General features: G+C 37.0%; 1 protein-coding gene across 10 annotated transcripts in view; it reads right to left on the bottom strand.

Moving 5' to 3' along the window:
• The window catches only part of NETO1 (neuropilin and tolloid like 1), a 118,593-nt gene that overhangs the window by 78,677 nt on the left and 15,023 nt on the right, over window positions 1–24,893 (bottom strand). Inside the window, exon 5 of one of the 10 annotated variants that reach the window (XM_012465402.3) lies at window positions 7,685–10,338. The exons of 8 other annotated variants lie outside the window; for them this stretch is intronic. In XM_012465402.3, coding sequence (XP_012320825.1) covers window positions 10,334–10,338 — 5 coding nt within the window. In that variant the 3' untranslated portion in view covers window positions 7,685–10,333. Of the gene's footprint in view, window positions 1–7,684; window positions 10,339–24,893 lie in introns of those variants that run through there. One more of the 10 variants, XM_012465401.3, reaches the window with a different exon arrangement.

Below are 24,893 nucleotides of genomic sequence, written 5' to 3'. Positions count from 1 at the left end.
TCATTTCTTGAGACTAGAAGAGCTCGTTGAATTGCCGTAAAAGAGACTTGAAGGCCGGGGACAGTGGCTCACACCTATAATCCCAGCGCTTTGAGAGGCAGAGGTGGATGGATCACCTGAGGTCATGAGTTTGATCATAGCCTAGCCAACGTGGCAAACCTCATCTCTACTAAAAATACAACAACAATAAAAAAAAATTAGCTGGGCGTGACGGCGCGCACTGAGGCACCAGAATCCCTTGAACCCTTGGAGGCGGAGGTTGCAGTAAGCCGAGATCATGCCACTGCACTCCAGCTTAGGTGACAGAGCTACACTCCATCTCAAACAAACAAAAATTAAAATTAAAAAATACAGAGATTTGGGACTAAATATGAAATTTCCTCTTGATTTTAGAATAATAGAAGAAGAGAAGTTATAAACTATTCTGGTAGAAGTTAAAATAACGTAAGAAATCTATAGCCATGGACTGATATGTCAATTGCAGTAGACAAGGAAGACAAATCCTGAGCAGAGAGATAAAACGAACTGTCGCAATTTAGGATGTGATGTTACAATATACGACTCGCAAGAGTTGGTCCTGAAGAAGGCAAGGAAGTGACTTTGTAAAGAAAAACGATCAGCAAAAACTCTAAGGCTGGAATGGGACATCACAGAGCCCTCACCTGGGGCTTTCCACATCACCTGAAGTATCACAGATTTCTGCTTCATCAAATAATAGCAGATGCAGATTTGCTATTTCTTCTGAAGTGATTTTGATAATTCTGCCTTCCTACACATTGGCCTATTTTAATTTTTCAAATATTGGCAAAAATTGTTGATAACCCTTTACCGTTTCCAATCTAACTGTACCCATATATTGTAATTTCATTAATGTTATTTATTTTTACCATCTTTATTTCTGGATAAATTTTTATTAATTCTTTATAAAATACTGTATTTTATTATTTTGAGTTTCTTCATTTAATTTCATTAATTTCTGCTTTTATCTATATATTCTTTATAACTCTACTTTTAAAAACACTTACTCTATTATCGTTTTTCTCACTTTTGGACATACCTAAATCTTCAATACTTTCCTTATTTATTGAGAACTGTGTTTAGCTTCTAACAGCTACTGTGTGTGCAGGCCAAAAGATGTGCTGCACAAATTTCTGTTAATACTTTAGTTAGCAGAAAACTCTATTTTGTTATGTTCATCTTGGTTTCTCCTTGTAACCGTGTGATTTTTAAAAGTGAAATTTTGAGTTTTCAATCGCTTAGGATTTTCAACAATCTCTTCATTTATCCTGTTTAATAAAATAAAATGTGATTTAAAACACTATATTATTTAGTAGGTGCTGAGATTTTTTTTGTGACATATATGGTTGAAATTTTGCATATAATTTGTGTATTCTTAAAAACCGCATATACTTCCTTTATTGAGTGCAGAGTTGTAAACACATTTATTAGACCAAATATATTCATTATCTTTTTAAAGTTTTTCATATAACTTACTTGTACACTTAGAGAAATGACAAGTGTTCCATAATTATTGTGGCTTGCTTGTTTCTTGTTTTAAATATGGTTTTAATTAATATATTTAAGGGAACATTTTTGGTACCTTACAGCTTGTTATTTTATTTAAAAAGTTTCTTACCACCCTATGCAGTTACTCCATTGTTATTAATGATTTATCCTAAATTATAGTTGGTCTGATATGAACTTAGCTTTTAGTAGCTTTCTTTACTTAACACCTATCTTTTCATATTTAAAAGTTTCAATCTTCCTACATATGTGTATGTACATTTTAATTTCAACATGTTGAAATGTTTCTTATAAGTACTATGTTATGGGGATTTTTTCCTCAATGTATTCCTTTTCTCATGTTTTTTTAAGTGGCAGATTTATTCTGTTTATATTTATATTTATTAGTTATTTTGGCCCTCATATTCTGTGTTTTTCTTATACCTCTTTTTTTTCCACAGTTCCTTTTTTTCCCTTTCCTTGCCTTCTATTTGATTAATAAAGATTTCTGTATTTCTTTTTAATTCTCTGATGGCTTGGAAACTGTGGACTGTATTTCTATGTTCCTCTGAGGCAGGTTCACTGACTGCTGGTTATCAAGTTTTCTGAATCCGGTAACACTTTCAAAAACAAGTTACATAGAGAGAATTGATTACAAACACAGAAGCATGAAGGGATAAATTCCTTGGAGACAGGTGATCACAAACACACAGACGTAAAGGGACAACAGAAGCCTAGGGTGTGTGGTCCCCCATGGCTCAGGAAACTGCCTGACATGAATAGAATCTTATTTGCATGTGCCCTATTGTGCCACAGCTGAAGGACCCTGGGAAGCCTCCGAGCCTGGGCTTTACATCTTGGGTGAAGCATGCCACAGTGTGCTAAAGCACTGAAGATCAATCCATGTCTGGGGTGGGGCTGGAACAGTTCCAGGCTGTTCTGGCTAGTCTCCCTTATCTCAGGATGCTGCACTCCCACCACCTTCTACTGTTATTCTTGAAAACTACAGTGAGAAATGGGGGCAAACCGGCTCTGCCCAAAGTTCCCCAGAGCACTGTCCAGTCATATTCAATGTTTTTTTTTTTTTTTTTTTGCAAATCTGTAAGTTACCTGATTTAATATCAATCTTTTAATATTTTCAAAGGCTCAGTAGTAGGTTTGCCAAATTGTATGTTTACTCCCTATATTTATTCTGTATGTTCAGTATATTCACAGTAAAACCGTTACTTGAAAACAACTGAGGACTTTGTGCAACATGAGTGACTGTGAATTTCTGAGAAGCTGAACACACATGCTGCCCCATCCATAGTCCTTCTACAGTCCAGGCCTCCCTGCACTCAAAAGCGGCAGAATGACCCTCCAGCACCAAACAGCCATATGGCCATACGTGGAGCCCCTCCATAGGGTTGCAGCCTGGGTTGGAGGGACCTGCAGTACAGTATCTGGAACTCACGATAAGGAGCCAGGCCCAAAGCAGGAGGAAATTTTAGAAACCAGATTGCAGGAAACTGTCCAGGGCAACATGGCAAAACCACCTCCCTACTAAAAATACAAAAAATTGGCTGGTCATGGTGAGGTCCACCTGCAGTCCCAGTTACTTGGGAGGCTGAAGGGAGAGAATCAGCTGAGATCCAGAGGCAGCCTAGGCAACCAAAGTGAGACTCTATCTCAAAAAAAAGGAAAAAAATATTGCAGGAAATTGTCCTAATTGTTTGGGCATGTTGAAAGGGACAGCTGCTCTGATCTATGACTCCTGTAGCAACGCTTCTGTGAAAATGTTGAACTTTGGAAAAGAACTCCAAAGGAAGCTGGGCCTGGGGGTCTTTTCCGCATCAAAACTTAAGAGGTATGTTGAAGTGATTTTGGTCAGTGGTTATCATTTTCTACTTGCGGAAACCCAGAACAAGCTAGATTTGGAGGTAATTTTCCAAAATTATTCCTCATAACAAATTAAAAATGCAAATCAAGAGCTCACAAAACAGCGAAGCAACATTATCACATATGAGAGCTGTCAGAAACAACATAGAGTGAGTCTTGGAGTTTGCAATTATTAAATGCAGAATACTTTTCTGTATTCTATATTCTGTAGATATATGTGCATTGTTTTAAAAAGAAACATTTGCAAAAACGCAATACAGTAAGAAACTACAAAAACAGAGAGTAAAAGTGAAATTTTCATTAAAATATTTTTAAAACTACAATGAAAACTGGCATTATTTAAAGAAATAGTAGCTACATTTTTTGACAAGGGATTAAAAATTAGAAGTCACTGTTCTAGAATGTATAATATATTCTATTAAAAAATAAACAAAAGGAAATCCATACCTAGACACAAGGCACTAGAATTGCTGAACACAGAAGATAAAGATAAAATCTTGAAGCCACAGAAAGAAAAGTCATGCCAATTAAAGGAAATGACAGTTAGGATGACTGCAGAAATTTCAACAGCAAAAATGAAAGCCAACAGACAGTCAAATAATGTCTACTAAGAGCTGGGAGAAAACACCTGTCAACCTAGAATTGTCAGTCAGCAAAATTACTTCTTACAGTTGATGGGGAAATGAAGATATTTAGAGAATAAGCAAACACTGGAGAATTTTATCTCCAAGAGAACTGTTATAAAAAAAATCTTAAGAAAGAAAATTACCCCTGAACAGTCTCAAATGCAAGGAAGACCATCCATTTTGGTGATCAAATGAAATGGGAAAAAACACTCTACAATTCTCTTATTATGATACAATTTGTATTAGAAATTATAAATAAAAATAATGACTTTCACTTAGAAATTAAAAAAACAATCATTATAAAAAATGGATTGAAGAAGATATTTTAAAAGACTTAGAATTAAATCGTAGTGCAAGGCATTAGACAATATCTAAATAAACGAATAATCGTACCATCCACCTTGTTCATGAAATTTAAGGCTCAATATTAAAAATGCAAACTCACCTAAAGCTGATCTATAGAACAATCAAAATCTCAATCTTGATTTTCTTAATGAAACTTAAGAAGCTAAGAACCGTTCTCAACTGTTTTGTGGATGAATAAAGGGACAAAAATATCTAAGATACTCCAATCAGTTAGTGAATCTTATTATGACATTTATGTATCATTATTATCATTATTGCTATGATAGTAGTTTTACAATCTTAGCACCTTTACCTGGACACACCTGGCATTATCTGAACACTGTGAAATTTAAATGTATATCAAATTAGTTTCTACAGTAGCTGTCAAAATAGTTCCATGCTTGGTTTACCCCAAATATATGTTTAATTTTTAGAATACAAGCTCTGCTCCTTTGCCAAAAAAAAAAACTGAAAGAATATGGAATAATAAGAACAGAAAACAACTCTAAGTAACAAAATAATATTTTGGGGCACCTCTGAAGTGGAGGGAGTACACGGTTGACACTGGTGCTCTAAGCTGGGTGCACAAGACAGAGCTGCTCTTACTTTCTTGTTCTATCATATCAGTGCAGCTCTAAAGGCAACACACCAAATGTAAGTATAAATACTGTCTTCTTCTGGCTTCAGACAAAACTGCATTACCCTAGGATTGACCCAAGTAGGTTGACCCACTATTATTTTCCCCTGTGTACCCACAGGGGAAAATAATAAACTTTACTCACAAAAAGAGAGACAGACTCTTGATTGTACAAATAAAGGTTCAAGATAAAGGGATTTGGAGTGGATCATAGTGTGTGTGTCTGAGCCTCAATTCAGGCCCAGCTCTACCTATGTGGATGAAATATAATAAAGAGGTACTAATGGACCTATGGCTTTATCATCGTGTAGGATCATAAATATAAGCTGTCCACAGCATAGAGGAAGCGGCGGCACAGGGAAGGAAGCAGCCTTCCCAGGAGACAGGAACAGCAGTGCTATCTTGGTGCCGGCTTGCAAGAGTGGGCATGGTGCTAACGAAATTGGCAAAGGCTGTTGAGGCTGCAGCCACACATTCAGCACCCTGGACAGCGTCCAGACCCCAGAAACAGGTTGGCAGGGAGGCCAGAACTTCAGAGACATCAGTAGCGCCACATGTGTTTTCAGAAAATTTTTGTGGGATCACCTTTGCTGGACACTGAAAGGGACCAGGGCATCTAAATAAGGAGTCCAAAAAACAAGTAAAAATAACAAAAATAACAATGATCATAAGGGCTGAGGGTTGGCTTACAATTCCTCAATGAACAGATGTAATACAGAAGACTGCCAGAATTTTTCAGGAGCAGCTTTCAGTGTGGAGGTAGGAAGTAGTGGGGAGGAGATGGATTGCTCCAGGTACAGGAAAAGCATAAGAAAATCTGTCTTAAGCCTGCTTCCTAGTAGAACTGAGTCTTGCATAAAGAAGCAACGAAAAATGAACGTTAACCACCCCCACTTTGACTTTGTATTTTCCCTCAAATTCACCATCTCCTCTTTCTTAATCCCTCCATCACAAGTTTCCTTTCACGGAAAAGGTTTCCGAAGGATTCTACACTTGCAAGCTCCAATTGTTCCATTTTTACCCTCCATTTTCTTCTCTGCACATTGAGTTTTTGGGTACCACTATAGGAAAAACTGTACTTGATAGGGTTATCAATTATGCCTTCTGACTGCAAAATCTTATTGATAAGGTATTCTATTTTACACATCACAAGCAAATTTGACTTAAATGTGTCTCTTCCTCTTGGTTTTCAAGACTCCCCCAACCCCATTGCCTTTTATTTCTCTATGCCCTGCTGGCCAGTCATTTCAGTATTTATTTCTGGCTCCTCAAACAACAGACCATCTATTCCCTTGCCAGCAAACCTACTCAGATGTGCTGTCTTTATCCTTCTTGGTATTTCTTAGCCAAGCAAGACCATCCACATCCATGATTTGTACCACCACCTCCATGCCAATGACCAACACATCTGAATCCACAGACCACATCCTCTTATCATGTAAAATCCTATTCAAAACTGAAGCCACAGCAATGCATTAAAATGATCTATTTCTTCATAGAATTACAGTCTGGCGTGTCAGATAAAAGACACTGGGTTACTCCACTTCCATATCTCAAAGGTACCTCAAATGAAAGATGTAGCAACATAACTCACTGTCTCTTCTCTCACACAATCAGACAACATATGCTATAAATGTTAACATCTCTGATTCTGAAGCTGTATCTCCCTGTGCATATTCAGTGCTACCATGAGTACTTTAATTCAGCCGAGCATCTTTTACTGCTTCTCAACTCATCAACAATTCCACCCGCTCCCAATTTACTTTCTATCATGTGATCCATGGTGATTCTACGTCTCAAATGTGGTAACTTTCATACATAAACTATTTTGGCGGTTTCATTGTTTCAAGACTATACTCAATTAGATTGGCATACAAAACACTAACATACATCTTGGGATAACTTTTCCGAACATATTCCTCATTATGTTTCTGTGCAAAGCTTTTATTTTGCTCAAACTAAATCACTTACAATTTTCCTGGTGGAAAAGCAGTACTGATATTTGTCGTTGGGTACTGTAGTCATACAGTTGGGAAGTGCCCTGTTGTGCCTTCCTCTTAGCTAATGCTTCTAAGTGCTTCAATATAAGCTTTGGTGTTATGTCTTGAAAGTGCTGTTCTATATTGTGGCATAGTTTGAGTTAAAGCCACCTTACTTCCTTAAAATGATGTACTTATCTTTATTATGACAAAATCACACTGTACTCCCTATCTCCCTACGTAGAATATAAATAGGATCTGAATTTCCTATGTTTGCTTTACTAGTATTTACTAGTACTTAGCACATTAGTAAATGAATAACTGATAGATGAATTGGATGATAGATTTAAAATTCCTGTTAAATTTCCAATTTCCTAATCCTTATAATTGGATGTCATATAAAATGCTTTGTAATTCTTAAAAAGTAGAATAAAAAAATCCCCCTAAAATTTATTTAAAAGTTCTACAATGACACTCTAAAAAATTTAATATGACTCAAATATTTTGGGAAATACATTATTATTCCTAACAGTTAATAAGCCTCTTGTCTGAAATTAGAGAAATATGCATTACATTCATGCAGATCAAGGTTTTTTGTTTGTTTGTTTGTTTTTCTCAGCAATATAAACACTACAGATTTCATTTACCTATGTTTATCTCTCGGGAAGAACCCCTTCTAAATAATACTGCAAAAGAATTAAAACATAGCCATGTAGTCCTCTTTAGATTTTATTAGCCCATACATTGCAATAAGCAGATCTTACAACTCTGTCTCTTGAGCTTCTAGGTAACATCTGGTAGTTGATGCGTCTAAGTCCTGTGACACAACATTTTCTGGCTTCTTAGTGTCATCCAAGGGATTGATGTGTGACTAGACTAACCTGATTTATTCTGCCTGCTGCTCTCATTTATATAGGCTGTTATTAATGGATAGACTGAAGTGTGGTTTATTACAATTCACTTTTTAGTACCAAACTTTATAGTGTTGAGGTTTATATGCATATTTTCACATGCATGATACAGCAGAGTAATGAACACACAGATTTATACACAAATTAATCATCATCATGTTTTCTGAACAGACAAATACACTTTACAAAAAATTGTCTCATAATTTATATAGACTAGAATTCAGGCTTTTATTTCCAAAATTCATTACATTTTTTAGAAGGCTATGTTAGCATCTCCTCTAATGCTCTTCATATTCTCAACACTCAATTGAAAAATGCGTCATAAATTGAGGAGATAAATTGTAGCCTCCATACAGCTCTAACCTATTACTTTTGTGAACTCAACTTAACAACTATGTATATATATTATTTAAATTTTCTGTAATCATCAGAACTGGAGAAAACTTTGACACATCTGTATATTGATGCATCCATATAAAATAGCTTTCCCAAAATATGAATTTACTATTTTTCATTGCCAAGCTGTTTGAGTCATAGATATTTCTGACATTTAAGCGCTTCACCTGGTTAAATCCTCCTACTGTAGGTCTGTACTTGAATGTTAATCTTTCAAGAAGACTTTCTCTGACCTCTAGACCGTTAAGTGTTTTTCTGTATTCTCTGATATCATCCTATTTTCTCCATCATGACCCCAAATGCTTTATTCTTGCTTAAGGTTGCATTTTCCACCAAACTACAAGCTCTAACTTCTTCATTCTTATTTGCCCTATTTTGAACCATGCTTGTACCATAATAATTCTGAAGGAAAATTGGTTTAATAAATGAATTCTGACTCCATTACTGTCTCTCAGTAACTCCCTGATGCTCAATGCTATTCTGACACTGATGTCATCCCTGACCCCAACGACAGGCTGACCACATTGCTTATACTTTCCTATCATCTCAGGTTCTCAGAGATAGGGGTGAGAACCAGATGAGGATATGATCCATGGATGGCATGGAATATATGCCGCGCATATATCTGCTGACTTTCAAAAACTGAAAAATTAATGCCTTCTTTGGGAGCCTACTAAAATCGTCTTTACTTTAAAATAACTGTGTACAACTGAAGACTCAAAATGTCTCTGCACTAGATAGTTATTTCAGCATCCTCACACAAAACATTACTAATATATGTTGCATTAACCAACTCAATCTCTTTTTAAAATATATATATTTTTTCACACTTATGACTTTTACCTCTTTAACATTCCTATGGTAAAATTAGCAAGTCCAAAGTGAATATAACATTTTAACAATCAACCTTCAAAAGGCAGATGTATTTTCATTTAGATACTTGTTTTATTATTTAAAGAAAGGCTTAGCTGTGTTACTTGTATTATTGTTTTGGCAGACTGTTTAAAATCAATACTCTGGTGTTTAGAACTAACAATCTGTTTATAAATAAAACATCTTAATATTTTAATAAAATACAACATACACACAATATATTAATGTACTGTTATATTACAAAATTAGTTTTAACTATTTTAAAAATGATATCGACTATCCCTACAATAATAATATTAATAGACAAAATGTTATAAATGACAAAGCTATAGTTTAACCAGTTAGTTTTTAGAAAGAAAGGAAAAGAGACATTAAATAGGAAAAGCTTTAGGAACTAGAAAATAAATTTAATTAAGGGAGTATAAGAAGATCTCACTGAACTTTAAAAAGAACACAGAAATAGATATCTGGGGCCAAATACCAATATCATTTTTAAGTTGTCTGATACTTTACAAAGTTAATCAAGTATTCTGAAAATCAATTACTTTATATGTAATATAAAAGCAATGGAAATCATGTAGTAATCTATTTCACAACACTATTACTCAGATCATAATGAAGTTGGAGCTACAGGAAATTTATGTTTATAATTCATTCACATAGATTTTTAGTTCTTCAGTCATCTTCAACTTTCTCATTCAATGGGGGAATAATAACATCCTATCTTCAGCTTTTACTGTTTGATTGTTTGAGCAAAAATGTGTTAAATATATGGTATTTCCCAGGCAGTGGTGATAAGAAAATAAAGCAAAACTTCTCAGCTGAAGAACTCACAATAATTTGGGGAGGGGGGAATATTATAATAAAAAGATTATGATGATAAGTACAAGTCATCTCTCACATAGGAGAACGGTGAGGAAAGGAATCCTGGGGAAGATCAAACCTTCATCTGGTCTCAAGGTAGGAGTTCGAATTTACTAAGTTGGAATATGTGGCAGACTTTCTCCACAAAGTTTGAGCAAACAGCATTTTTAAGGGCCCAAATCATGGTGCACCAGGAGCTCAGCATGTGTGCTTCAAGACGGTGTTAGAGCAAAGTTCTGGGCACCACAGCATCTAAAGATGAGATGATGGAGATAGGGAGATCACGAAACACTCTGTAGACCCTGCTAAGGAGTTTGTCTTTTATTCTGGAGGCAAGGAGATAATTAAAGAAGTTTAATTAGACCAGTATATAATCAGGTGTAAATTTTAGGAAGTCCACTTTAACAGCTGTTAGGGTAATACAGGAGGAACAAATCCAAAGCAGGAATACAAGTTGAAACTTCTGTTTATTCTATTCTAGTAACCCAGGTATGAAATTAGGAAAGACTGAATTAGTGCTGAGAATCAAAGCTAAGACACAGATTCAAGGAATAATTAGTAGAGGTGGAATGAGAAGGAAGAATGACGGGTTATTTCTACAGTTTATTGCTTGGTGGACCTGAAGTTGGCAGAACCATTACTCCAGATATAAATGCAGAACGAAAGCAATACTTTCTTGCAAAAATACTGATATTCCTAAATTTGAGGAAGAAATGGGACATGCACATAAAAACTGCAGTAACTTGAGAAATGAATGGATGAGAAGAAAATAATACTTGTATATTCTTCCACATGTGGACACTATAGCTAATGTTTGGAAAACACGTATGACTTATGGTGATTTCCTTAGAAATCCCACAGTGTCGTGAGAGGAAAACAAATAAATACGTAAAGAGATAATTACAACACAATGTGAGAGGGCAACAAGAGACATGTCTGTTACAGTGAGAACACTGAGACAGGGGTCCTTCTTGGTCTTGACATAGGCAGAAAGAAGGGATAAAACGAACGGAATGACTAAAGGGGCAGTATTCAGGAAAAATTCATAAAAGAAAGAATTTCTCAAGTAGGCCATGTTCCGGTTCTTCTATTTGAGCACAGCCTATGCTGCAGGTACCCTGCCTTCTTTTTTGTTTGTTTGTTGTTTGTTTTGAGACGAAGTCTTGCCCTGTCGCCAGGCTAGAGTGCAGTGGCTCAATCTCAGGTCTCTGCAACCTCCGCCTCTCACGTTTCCTGCCTCAGCCTCCCGAGTAGCTGGGACTGCAGGCACATGCCACCATGCCCAGCTAATTTTTGTATTTTTAGTAGACACAGGGTTTCACCACGTTCGCCAGGATGGTCTCGATCTCTTGACCTCATGATCCGCCTGTCTTAGCCTCCCAAAGTGTTGAGATTACAGGCGTGAGCCACTGTGCCAGGCCCACACCACCTTCTTTTATTTTATTTATTTATTTTTTGAGTCAGAGTCTTGCTCTGTCGCCAGGCGCCAGGCTGGAGTGTAGTGGCGCAACCTCGGCTCACTGCAATCTCCGCCTCCTAGGTTCAAGCAATTCTCCTGCCTCAGCCTCCCGAGTAGCTGGGACTACAGATGCACACCAGCACGCCCAACTAATTTTTGCATTTTTTAGTAGAGACGGGGTTTCACCATGTTGACCAGGATGGTCTCGATCTTTTGACCTCGTGATCTGCCCGCCTTGGCCTCCCAAAGTGCTGGGATTACAGGCTTGAGCCACCGCGCCCGGCCAAACCACCTTCTTTGACAGCCCAAAGGTGCCCTGATATTTCTCACCTCTGAGCTTTCGCAATGGTTGTTTCCACTGTCCAGGATGCTCCCCCTTTCTCTGCCAGCCCATCATCCACCATTCTTCTGCACGGTTGACTTCCATCGACCTACCAACCTCAACTCGAAGTCTCTTTTGCAGGGAAGTCTTATCCTTATCTCATAAATTAGTTCAAGTCCACTTGTCATACACTCTTTATACATTTTCTTCTTTTCCTTTACCCCACTTAATTGTAACTGTAAATAACGATTTAAATATGTTACTTAACATTTGTAACTAAGGTCCTTAAGACTGAGGTCCACATCGATCTGGATATTCATTGTGTTCCCAGTGCCCAGTACAGAAGAACCGTAAATAGAACAAGTCACAATATTTATTTGATGAATAAATGTATAAATAAATGAGTGAGTTGAGAAAGACATCCCAGGCAGGATAAACATAAACCAAAGCACAGAATATTTACATTGCAAATCGTTTTGCCTGAATGGGGGCCTTGTTTCAGAGGGAGGATACTGAAGGAAGACTGTCTGTACACAGACAGGGATCAGAGTGTTAAAGCCCTTGACTGTCATGGTAAGAAACCATATACTAAGCTCCTGAGCAGTTTTAATCAGGGGATGGATACAGTTAGATTTTTCTTTCATGTATCTCTGATCTAATTCTGCTACATCAATAGAAAAGATGTTTGGAAGAAAGGAGATGAGTATTACATTTGACCAGGTGAGATACTGGGCACCAAAACGAACATAATGCCTGTAGGAATGGAGAAAAGAAAAAGCGTGAGCTGCTTCAGAATGTAAATTCACTAGGAGTTCGTAATTGACTGAAGATAGAAGGAAAAAGAAAAGTCAAATATGTTTCGTATGATGTGGACTTGACTGGGTGAATACTGTGCTAATGTTCAACAAATGAATATGTGCTATTGTTCATCAGAATAATAATATTCTATTGTTCTCAAAAGAAGAGTGTGGTATTATTCAATAAACAGGGAAAAACCTGTACTTGGGGTATTTTTGAGAAAGGGGTGTTCATTTGCGGATCTGGGGCCAATGAGTTCAAGTTTGGACATGCATAAACCCTAGATGTGCATGGTACATCTAGGGAATTCCTGGTACATAGCTCTGAATTTTGAATTGAATTTCCATAGAAAATGCAGTAAAATAAATAAGCGAATACCAAGTGGTCTAGCTATAAGAACAATCATTGCATTGTTCAGTAAAATAAAAACCAAGTCAAAGTATTATTCTTCCTTACTGTGATGATATCTATGGCTAACCCTAATTAATCATTTTAATTTTCATGGGAAGAACTGCACAGAAATTAACAGGAAGGATTTAGAGTAAGACTGCACAAAATTGAAATTTTTATGCTGCAATTTTTAAAGTGGCTGATTTTGGGTCAAGTTTCCTAACTTTTCCAAGCTTCTATGTTACTGTACTTAACTCTATGGAATTCAAAGAATAATAATACTACTTTATTTCCATCTATAGGCTCTGGCTAATGTAGAATTTCTTTTTCCTTGTCTTTAAATGAGAGCTTGGGGGAATCCTATGGCTTTTCAATTCTTAAAAACAAACAAATAAACAAACAAACAACAACAACAAAAACCTTTTAGGACTCACTTTCTGATAGTTAAGCTGCTTAAGAGCCAATAGCCACACAAAACATTCTCCCTTTCCCGCCACCATCCCCTATGACAGATGACTCTATGAGAGACCTACAGAAAGAAAAAGGAGACAAGCCTGTCCTTCTTCCTCCTGGCGCCTTCACCCCTCTCATCTTCTCCAACTCCCTGGTTAAGAAAGAGGTTAAAGGCAAAGGAGAAAAAGTTTGCACATTTAGCAGGTGATATTTATGGTTAACACTTGACTTCAGATGAATACATTGTGAATGGCAGGCATTTACTTATCGGAGGGCATAGTTATATGATCACTTTGGACTCCTTCTTTCTGACCAATTCTCTTTGACTGATGTCTTAAGACAAGTCTTGTGACAGCTCTAGGTTCCATCTCCCTGATATACCACCTGGATGGCAGGTTCTTTCAAGACAGTTTCAGCAGTGACCACTTGGCTTGTAGGTAACTTATACATTATTGCCAAACCGAGATGTGGCAGTATAGGCTTGACTCAGTGTTTCCTTCACACTTCTACTGCCATCACAGGCTCCTCCATCCAGACTCTAGCCTGGGAAATTTTTCTAGTGAGAAGCACCATTCCCTTTGCTTGTAGGTTTCTAAACTCAAGGGCATGAACTCTCTAGCTCCACTGTTCCACTGCAGTTTTGTGCTACTGGTTCTCTTAGAGAATCCCTAGCCAGGATAAAAATGCTTCTACTCTAAGACTTTGGAAATTTCCGTTTTCCATTTAATAAAGGCCACTGGAAAGTTAAAAGTAAAATTTAAAGCAGAAACTCAGTCATTTAAATTTTATCCAATAGTTGTTTCTAGAATTTTAGGAGGTTCCTCCCCCCTATTTTTCTCACCTATAAAGTTTTCATTAAATTTTTAGGCAACAGGCAAAATTAAATTTTGCTGTATTCATAATAATTATACAACTTTCAGGATTGTTTTAGCAGCTAAAAGAGATAAAGCATAAATGATCTAAAAACATTTTTGCCTATTATCATTTTCCTAGTGTAACGCTAAGCATTCACAACCACATGATCTGTAACAAATTTAAACTGTCGCTTATTGTCAAAAGAAAGTAAATAAGATAAGTGATCATTTTTTTTGTATCCCCGGCTACTGTTCAGAACTGAGTATCAAGGGGAAGGTCTACTGAGTATGAAATGAAGAATCTGAATCCCAGTCTGAGTAAAAAGAAACAATGCAGAATTTAAAGTTACAAAGAGTGGGTCTGAATATTAGCTCTCCAGTTGTTAGTTGTATCAATGTGCACAAGCTACTTAACTACTTCAAAATTCGAATGATTCATCTATGAAACAGGAACACAGGAAAAACGATATAATTTTGTTCTGGAAAATCAAGGGATAAATGTTCCTAAAAGCAGTTTTAATGGAACAGTGAACAATTCTACAGTTTTAAACTATTACAGCTGCAACAGTCTTGGATGACGTGAAGTTCTATGCATCTCCTTCATAAACGGAGGCCTACGGGGCTGAACCACTCCTAAGGTCACATGGACAAGTTCTTGATCCAGGGTCTAAATGGGCTTTGAAGGTGGGATAAATTTCTCTTATTTCAGTAAATCTCATTTGCCTCTAAAATGCTTATTTCTTTTAACTCTTGTCACATAAAAGATACAAACACTCTCCCTAAGGTATAGAGTATAAATAGAGTAATATTATCTACATGAAAGGAACAGAAAAATGGGAAGAGGCAAACTTCCTGTGATCCAAATTTCCAAGCATATTTAAGGCATATTATAAGTTTTTTGTCTTAAATTTAGCTACAGCCCTTTGTATTTACCATAATTAGATTTTGTTTGTCTGCTACTCCTGGAGAACAGGGGCAGACTTCGTATCCACTGCTTCCAGTGCCTAATATATAGCAGGTACACAATGAACATCCAGTTAATGAATCAATGTACTGTAGGAGCTAAAGGACACCGCGATGCTCTCGGTCAGTTGCTTCTGCCTCTCTGTAGCTTGACTTATGCTAGAAGTATATCCTCCATGTTTAATTCCTTTGAAACCAGCATGGTTTTCAGTCTTTGGGAGTTCTCATTTAAAATGCAGATCGCCCTAGACGGAGTGAATAAAAGTCCTCATTATGTAAAATTCCTCATCCTTAAGGATTGGTTGATAGGGACATTCTACAGTGAGGACACTAGCTCAGAATAATATCTGCATGACTGAGACACCAGATAAGATTCTGAGATAAGAACTGAGGATAAGGGAAGCCTGGCAGACAAGTGGGGAAGTGCCAAAAGGGAAGCTACCCATGGGCTCACCACAATTCCCTTCTCCATTTGCTACATGTGGGCAGTTATTTGACCCAGACCAGGACCCTCATCCACATTATCAGAGCACAGATTAAAGGCAAAAGAACACTGCAATAAACAAATGCCTGAGTGCCAGTCAAGTGTCTCCCATTTCAAGGATCATCCTTCCAATGATATGAGCAATAGGAGAGCAATTATTGAAGATGGTTTATAAAGATCTTAAAAAGTTGCTTAGTAGCCTAGAGAAATTTTCCACAAATTATGCATTATATAACTGAACAAGAAATTTGAATTTGCTCCAACAGGAAATTCAGAGATTAGAAAAAAAAAAAAAAGAAGAACTTCTTGGAAATTATATTCTTAGACTTAACCAACAATTCCGATAAAAGATTGTGGCTGACTGAGGTTTAAAGTAAGGTGAAGTAAGGTGAATTTCCTAGTGAGACCAGTCAGTATTTGTTTTAAGGATTCAGGTAGAACAACTGACACTGGAAGTGATCACAATAGTACAGTAAAGAAAATCATGCACCCTCATGCCTTTCAGAAACAGATCAAGAAAGCTCCTTTTTTGGTAACCAGCCTCATGAAACTAGTTACTGCCATAACTCAGAGAAAGCAAAAGTCCCTATGTAAGAGAAGGCTGCAAGCATGAGACACAAGAAAAACTCTTTCCTTACCTCGAATCATAAAGTGTATTTTTACGGTCAGTCCACCTATTCCCAAAGAAAAACTGATGCCAATTGGTAACTTGCTAAGATTGTTTGTAAGGAAAGAACCCAACACTGAAAACAATGCAAAATTCTAAAATACACAATGTTGTGTTCTAATTTGCTTAGATAAGAACATTAGCTCAAACTCATCTAATGTTCTATGTTAATACATGGATGTTTTATTGGCTGGAGTTTGTACTTAGTTTTCCAATAAGCTCCCCTCTCCACCTTCCCTGGCCATTATTCTTGTTTCAGCTCTAAATATCTGACATGCTCACAAAGATATCTCATCGGTACGTCTCTTGCAACATCTTTAAAAGTAAAAAGAACATTTTCTATTCTTTTATTTTCCAGCAAAAGATATGACATTAACCAATCACCAGATTACTAAGTACAGCAGCCACCGTCATTTCTACTTCTCTTTTTCATCACACAGACTTCATCTCACTAAATTTTATTGATACCAAGTTTATTCTTTCACTGCATTGCCACAGACACTACTGTGATACTGCTTCTAACAATGTCTCACTTGCATCATTTTAATCGTCTTATTTTTTCTGTTCCTTTATTCTCTCTCTACTCAATTCATCACCCACATTCTGATAAATTGCACCTTACAACAGAGGTCTCAAACATCACTATTCAATTTAAACATTAAATTACTTCCCACATTTTCTAAAATTATGTGTGAATCATTGGCATGGTTTCCAGAGTTGTTCATAATCTGAATCAGATGATTACTTCAGTCTTATCTAACCTCCTCTCGTTCCAAAGTTACACATCTCCTTTTCAAATGGTCTTGACTACCTGATATGCATCCACAGATTTTTTCGTATCTGGTGTCTCATTCATTCTACATGCTTTATTTCATTTTATTCGTTTATTCATTCATTGACTTATTTAGGTAGTTATTCAGGTAAATTTCATTAGACATCAGCTATTGCTAAACACTGATGAGGCACTGGAAATTTAAAGATGTAAACCGAATTTGTTGGGTTTTGTTTGTTTCTCAGGAAGCTTGGTGTCCATACAGAGAAAGAACGTTTGATTGCAGTGTGCTTCACAAGCATGTGATGGAGCTGTGGCTACGTGAGCACGCCGCACACCTCATCCAACCTGAGGACACAGTGAGGGCTCTGTGGGAAGCACCACTCAAGCACAGGTCTCATGTCACATCAAGTGTTGCTTGCTTCTCCTCCAGGTGCACCCCACATTACGCACATGCCATGGTGCTCGTCCCATTGGGCATGAACACACAGTAAACTCAAGAGCAGATGCCGCATCTCAACCATTCACACATCTCAACGTGTAGCATACAGGTAATAATTTAATGACCAATTATGGGTCAATAGCTTGTTGAATGAATCTATGAAACGGTGAAGCACAGGTTTCAATGTGATCTCATGTGACCACATGTGCAGTAGTGTCAGTAGCCAGCCTGTGTCATTTGGCAGCAAAATCCATAATGCTATCTGTCAAGTGCTAATCCCATGAGGAATCTGAAGGGCTGAGAGATTAAGTCAGTTGCTGCTTCTCAAAGTCTTAGCCAGAAAGTGGCTGAGCCAGAATTCTACCTCAGACAACCTAGCACTATAGTCTAACTATATCTCATGAAACTATTATATATAAAAAAAATACAATATAGAAAAATGATATGATAGTGATATTTAATATTATATGAAACTTTAAAATATAAATTTATGCAAATGTGAAAAACTGAAGACCTACACAAACAGACTACAACAATGATCTGGCATATGCTCAGTATCTCTCAAAACAACTGAGCATTGTGTAACATATTTTAATGGCAAAACTCAAAATAAATTTGTTTTAATGGAATGTGTAGAGTGAAGTATGGCCCCAAATGATCAGCAATATTTTTTCCCTTCTGGGGAAGTATAGGTTACAGTAAAAATAACTTGAAACCATTGAGAAACTTTTCTAGAACATGGTATAAAAGTCTGTTTCATCCAAACCATGCACCAAATGTGAGATACTGTGAACAACAGAGCAAATCACATTTTTATAACCATTTCATCTTAAATTAAGAGTTGGCCCGTATGGTGTATTACTTTGCAGTCTAGAAGAGAATATATACATTGTTGTTAGAATAGAAAGCTATTTCCAATCCAAGCAAGACACTGAAAAGTCTAGCACAATGAACATAAATGTCAGCGCTGGAAGTTTAACAGGAAACTAAATACCCTATCTATTCATATAATCACTACATATCTCCTACACTGAAGGCTCTTAAATAGTTCAGATGGAAATTATATCTGGAATATTTTCTAGAAAACATGAGAGCAAACCAAGAAAGTAAAGACTGGGACTGACTGGGTCAAAATACAGGATATTGATTCAGAGCCTAGAGGAGGAGCAAGCAGGAGACCATGAAAAGAGCCTCAGAGTTGTGCAGGGGCACAGCCCCTGCTTTGGTAAGTGAAAGAATAAAAAGGACAGAATTGAAGCGATGTCAAAGGCAAAACAGTTGCAAACAGAAAATAAGCATAGTTGTATTTTTTTTAAATAATCCTTTTCTTTTTATTTAAAATTGAGATCCAAATACTACTTGAGAATAATTATTAAGAGAAAGTCACGTGCACATGCTAAAAAGCTAGAAATAATTTTCCCACCAGTTAAACTATTATTCACAACAGCAGATCTCTGCAAGGCCAATTCATTTTGTGCCCATGGAAATCCTGTGTTTTAGATGTTACTTATCATTGCCATGGCAACCCTCATCTATGCCTTCGTATTTCATCAGGACAGCCACTGGCCATTCCACAAATTCTACTTTGTCTGCCCTCCAAATCTGCCAAAGGAAATACGCATTCCTTTCAGACTGCAGGGACAAACAAAACGGAGTTCGAGGAATGTTTTAAGGTAGCACTGGTTTCTGTATCACACCTGTAAAACCGCATTTCTCTCTGAATTACTTACAGAAAACTCTTGGGGTTTTGAAGTGTACATTTCTGAAGAAAAGTTCCCAGGGAATAGAACAATCTTCTGACGTTGGGTATGATGAATAGAAAACAGAAGAGAAGTGACATATTTATGACTAATATATCCTCCTGCTTTAAATAGTCAACTACAGTTCTTTCGTAGGCACATGCCCTGATGATTGTGAATAGTCATACTTTATTGTAATCACTCTGTGATTCCTGGGGTGGTAGAGTGGAGTTGAGGTGTTTGAAAGTAGCTGGAAAGGGAAAATGCCATGAGGACACACTGAAGCGAATTTCAAGCAAGTCAGCAGAGCTGTGGAAGGGTGGGAAGCTAGCCAGCTGAGCAAGTGAGAACAGACAGCATAGCTCTTTTGAAGCAAAGGCATCAGGCAAATATGCCATGAAGAGGCAGAGCCTTAAAGAGTGCCAGGTTCTACAAATAGCTATTATTGCCACAAACAAAAATGCCACTGTCCCATCCATATCTTTGGAAAAGATTGCAAGTTATTCCTTTGGGGTTTTAGCCATATTTATGCATAAAGATGACATTCATATAAAATCAAATGATATAAAAAGACATACACATGCAGCTATCTAGATATAGATTTTTAATATATGTGTTGGAAAGTCCAGAAAGGAAAACTATACCTGGTGCATTTGATACAAATCCTGTACCTGGTGCATTTGGAATGAAGGTATTTTCAAAGTTTGGACTGATAGACCCAAATTATTATGTTCTCCATCTATCCCACCAGTGAAACCTTACATCGTTTATTTATGTTCTGTATTACTTCTCAAATTTTACTGTGTGTTTAAGAATTTTAGTTGCATGCTGTAATTAGTTTTATTTTGCTTCTGTGATGAACCACCAGTAATGTAGAGGCTTTAAATAATACAAATTTATTATCATGTAGTGCTGGAGATAAGAAGGCTGAAATGTGTCTCACTGAGTTAAAATCATGGTTTTAGCAGAACTGTGTTCCTTACTAGAGGCTCTAGGGGAGAATGTTTCCCTTGCGTTTTTCAGCATCAAGAGACATCCCACGTTCTATGGCTAATGGGTTCTTCAATATTCAAAGCCAAGGGTGATCATTTGAGTTTTTCTCACATTGTGAGTTCTGACATTGACACTTTGGCTTCCATGTTCCACACTGAAGGCTGCCTATATTACACTGAGCCCTCTCAAAAAAGCCAGGATAATGTCCCTATCATCAAGTCAACTTTATAACAACATTAATTTCCTTTTGCCATGTAACCTAACATATTTACAGACTCCAGACTTAAAATGCAGGCACCATTATGGGTCATGTTTCCTCCTACCAATCCAAAATCTGGCCACCAAGGTTTATATCAACTTCACAGATGAAATAAATTCACCCATCCCATGTTGCCCAAAAGCCACAACAGCATAAACTCAAAGACCAAATTTCATCAGCTTAAAAGCCCCACATCACAGCATCTACATCATCAAAATCAGGTATGAGTGAGGCTCTGGGCATGATCCACTCTGAGACACAATTTCTCTCAATCATTGAACCATAAAATATAAGAAATATGTTACCTACTCCACCCACAGTGATGGGGCCGGCAAAGAATAACATCTACAGACATTCCAGCTCTAAATAAGAAAAAGCAGAATAATTTTTAAAAAAGAAAAAGAATAAAGAAATTCACCAGTTCCAAGCAATTTGGAAATACAGCTGACAAATTCCAGTTGGTTTCAAGGGCTTAGAATTGCACTCTGTCATTTGAGCTCAACCTTCTGGGCTTCAGTCCCCACTTTCTGGACTTGGGGTTCATGCCTTCTGAGCCAGCCTACTGATACAGTAGCACATGTCTGCAGCTGAGTGGTTATATCAGCATGTTTCTTGCCTGTAGGCGTTTGAAAGTTATGATACCCTTTTTCTATTTCAATCTTTGTCTCCTTTAGTTCAAGATGGCAACATTTTTGCTGATGTAACATTCTCAAGAACCATGTGTGTCTCCTGTGTATGTCCTCAGATTCACTCCATTAGCCAAAGATTTTCTTCACAGGATTTTTTTTTTCTAGATAATCTCATCCTATTTTTGGCTTCTGCTGAGATGACTGACTGAAGAGCTTTATGAGTCACACTCCTAATCATTTCAAAGAACCTTTTGTGAGACTGAATTCTCTGATCTTTTGATCTTTCTAGGGGATCAGCAAAAAGTTGTCCAGCTCAGTTTATTCTCTAGGGCTTACTTTTCCAATCTCATCCAAGGAGGCCTTAAATTTTAATTGACAATAAATTCCTAAAGTTAAATATCCAAGTTCTGCGTTTTTAGTTATCCATAACTCCAGGATACAATTCTACTAAGCTTCCTGATTCAACATAGCAAAATTACCCATTCCGTCAGTTTCCAAGCAGGTATCTCATTTTTTGTTGAGCTCTCATCATCAGCACCTATAAAAGTTATACTTCCACAAATAGTCTGTTTATGAAGATTCAGGTATTCTTTACGACATGCATGTTTTCTCTACCATGCTTCTCTCTTCCTTCTGTGCCCTTGCTTCCAGAGTCAGTAACATTCATATTTCTACTAACAGTAGGTTTAAGGAAATATAGACTTTTTTCTAAGATGCTTCTCCAAATTCTTCCAGCTTTTGCCAACTGCCTAATTCCAAAACTATTTCCAAGTTTTAAGGTGTTTTTTTTTTAATTTTTTTTTTTTTTTTTACAGTAGCACTTCCTTTTAGGAAATAAAATCAGCATTTGTTTCTTATTTGCTGCTTTAACAAATTACCACAATTTAGAACCTTAATAAACAACAGGAATTTATTATCTCAGGTTCTCATGTCAGAAATCTGAATGGGTCGCACTGGACTAAAAATCAAGGCATTTGCAGGGCTGTGCTTCTCTTTTTGGAAGTTCTAGGGGACAAGTTATGCCCGGCCTGTTCAGTTCTAGAAGCTGTCCACATTCCTTAGTTTGCTGCCACTTCGTCCATCTTCAAAGCCCACAATGGCAGCTACAGTCTTTCTTACATCATATCACCCAACCCTGACCCTTCTGCCCTTATGATTACATTGGCCCCTCCCAGATAATCCAAGATGATCTCCCTCTGTTACAGCCAGCTGATTAACATTATTACAGTCTTCCACCTTCACGTCTCTTTGCCATAGAACCTGACATATTCACAGATTCCAGCAATTAGAACATAGACATCTTGGGGGATAGGCACATTATCTGTCTACTACACATGACTTTTAGTTTGTAACAGACTATGAACTCACTGTATGAAAGCTAGGATCTTGTTGATACTATATTTCTACAGTGTTAGCATATTGGATCAATAAACAGTTATTAAATAAATGTAAGTGGCTAATATACCCTAGTAGAAATCAAGGTCTTCTGTGCATTCACTTTAAGAATATTAACAAGAGTTATACTTCAGTAGTTGTAATAGCATACAAATTCTAGCGTATAGTAGGAAAAATGTTTTGATCAAGACAAACATTATGGGCTGTTTATGGTTCCTTGATTCTAGTTTTCAAATAATTAAATAAAAAGCCTCAAATTGTCTGCAAATTGTTATGAAAGGAAACATTTAAAAGAATAAATAGACTTAATAATATTTTCTTAGGAAAAATAAACAAGGTGTTAGTAATTTGAAAGTATATGTCTTGCATATGTAACAATGAGTTAAATATTAGAGATTTCAGGAGATTTTATCTAGATGCATGGTAACTAAAGACATTCAGACACACGAGAGGTAAAAATGGAGATGGAGTACATGAATTACTTCTTTGTTTTGTTTTTGTCAGGTTTCTTGAGTTTTTCTCTTGTCAAATGACATAATTTCTCTTCCGGAAATTTAGTGATGGACGTGGGTGCTGGTTATTTGATGATGGGATTTGACACAGAGGTAATCTCACGACTGACCCAGTCAAGGCCTCTACCAGTGCATAAAACAACTTTTTGTACATTAGTCTACAGTCCCACTTATGAATGGATCCCTGCTCTGGGGAGACTGAATGTGCATGAGATGAACTCATTTCTCTCCCTCAACTAAGTGTCTTTCTTGTGTACTGCTGGGATCAGCAGCCCTGGATAGAGGGATGGTGTGAGAGGTAAGCAAAAGGAATTGGCATCACAGGAACGCGCCAAAGAGACCTGTGTGTTAGTGAGCAGGAAAATTCGTGGCAGATCTAGGAGAAATAAGCTAAAGTTTTCCCTTTGAGTATTTAACGTGTGAGCCACAAGTTTCAACTAATGAGAGCATGGTACACACAGAAGACTATGTCAGTAATAATAGGTATTTGAGAAGAAAAGGAAATGAATCATGTACTTCAGGCTCAGATGGGTTGAGAAGGCAGAATTTTATAACAGTGGTAGAGAAACAGAAGAAAAACCATTGTTTCTTTGGACACTGTGAGTCGAAAAATGTTTCAAACAACAATGAAAAGTTGAATTTTAAATTCATACACCATAATGGTGAAATGCAGGTGATATAGTATTATCCCTTAATTAAATTTCTTAATATAACTGTACTAAAATTACTTGCAATATGTGATGTAATTAAAGTTATAATCTCAACACTTTATAGAAGGTGTATCAGCACCGTGCTTGTATAACTGATACACAAGCAGTAATTTAATATTTACAGATTACATCAACTCAGGTCACACATTTTCTCTAGCCCTCTGGTTTCTCAATCTCTAAGCAGAAAGGTTGGAGTAAATAAATTCCAAGATCTTTCTAATCTAAGGAAAATATAATCAATAATGTAAATATATCTTGGACCCCATGTGGTCCAATCTCAGATGAACTCTATTTAAAACATAGCCCCATGAGTGGCCAATAAATAAACATAAACACAACTAAGCACTCGTGTCCCCCTCTCCAGGAAGCAAGATGAGGAAGACACTTTTTATTTTTTTCTTTATTTTATTTTGTTTTGAGATGGAGTCTTGCTCTGTTGCCCAGGCTGGAGTCCAGTGGTATGATTTCGCCTCACTGCAACTTCTGCATCCCAGGTTCAAGTGATTCTCCTGCCTCAGCCTCCTGAGTAGCTGGGACTTCAGGTACACACCACTATGCCCGGCTAATCTTCTGTACTTTTAGTAGAGATGGGGTTTCACCATGTTAGCCATGATGATCTCAATCTCCTGACCTTGTGATCCACCCGCCTCAGCCTCTCAAAGTGCTGGGATTACAGGCATGAGCCACCACGCAGGCCGGAAGACAATCTTTCTGTATGGGAAACTTCTTAAAAATCTTCCTTTTCCTTTGCCACTGCTTTCAATATTCTCTGCACAGATGGGAGCTAATCCTGGAAATTTTCTCTCCCACTCTCAGCTTTTCTCCTGAACACCCACCTAGACCAAACAAGATTTCTGTCTCTCCCTTCATTCCTCATCCCTCCTCCTGAGCCCACTATTATACAGATAAAATCAGCCAAGTTATGAGCTGACTGGAAAAGTGAGAGATGAATATCTCTCACTTGAATATCTTCACATGAATATCCTGTTTATTCAAACATATCAGTACATTGATAATTTTTCTTTCTTTCCTTCCTTTTT

The sequence above is a fragment of the Aotus nancymaae genome, unplaced genomic scaffold, assembly GCF_030222135.1.
Source record: "Aotus nancymaae isolate 86718 unplaced genomic scaffold, 86718_ANA_hifiasm-v0.15.2.pri h1tg000020l, whole genome shotgun sequence".
Lineage (NCBI taxonomy): Eukaryota > Metazoa > Chordata > Mammalia > Primates > Aotidae > Aotus > Aotus nancymaae.
The sequence above is the reverse complement of the archived record's forward strand: the minus strand, read 5'-3'. Positions and strand labels throughout refer to the sequence as shown.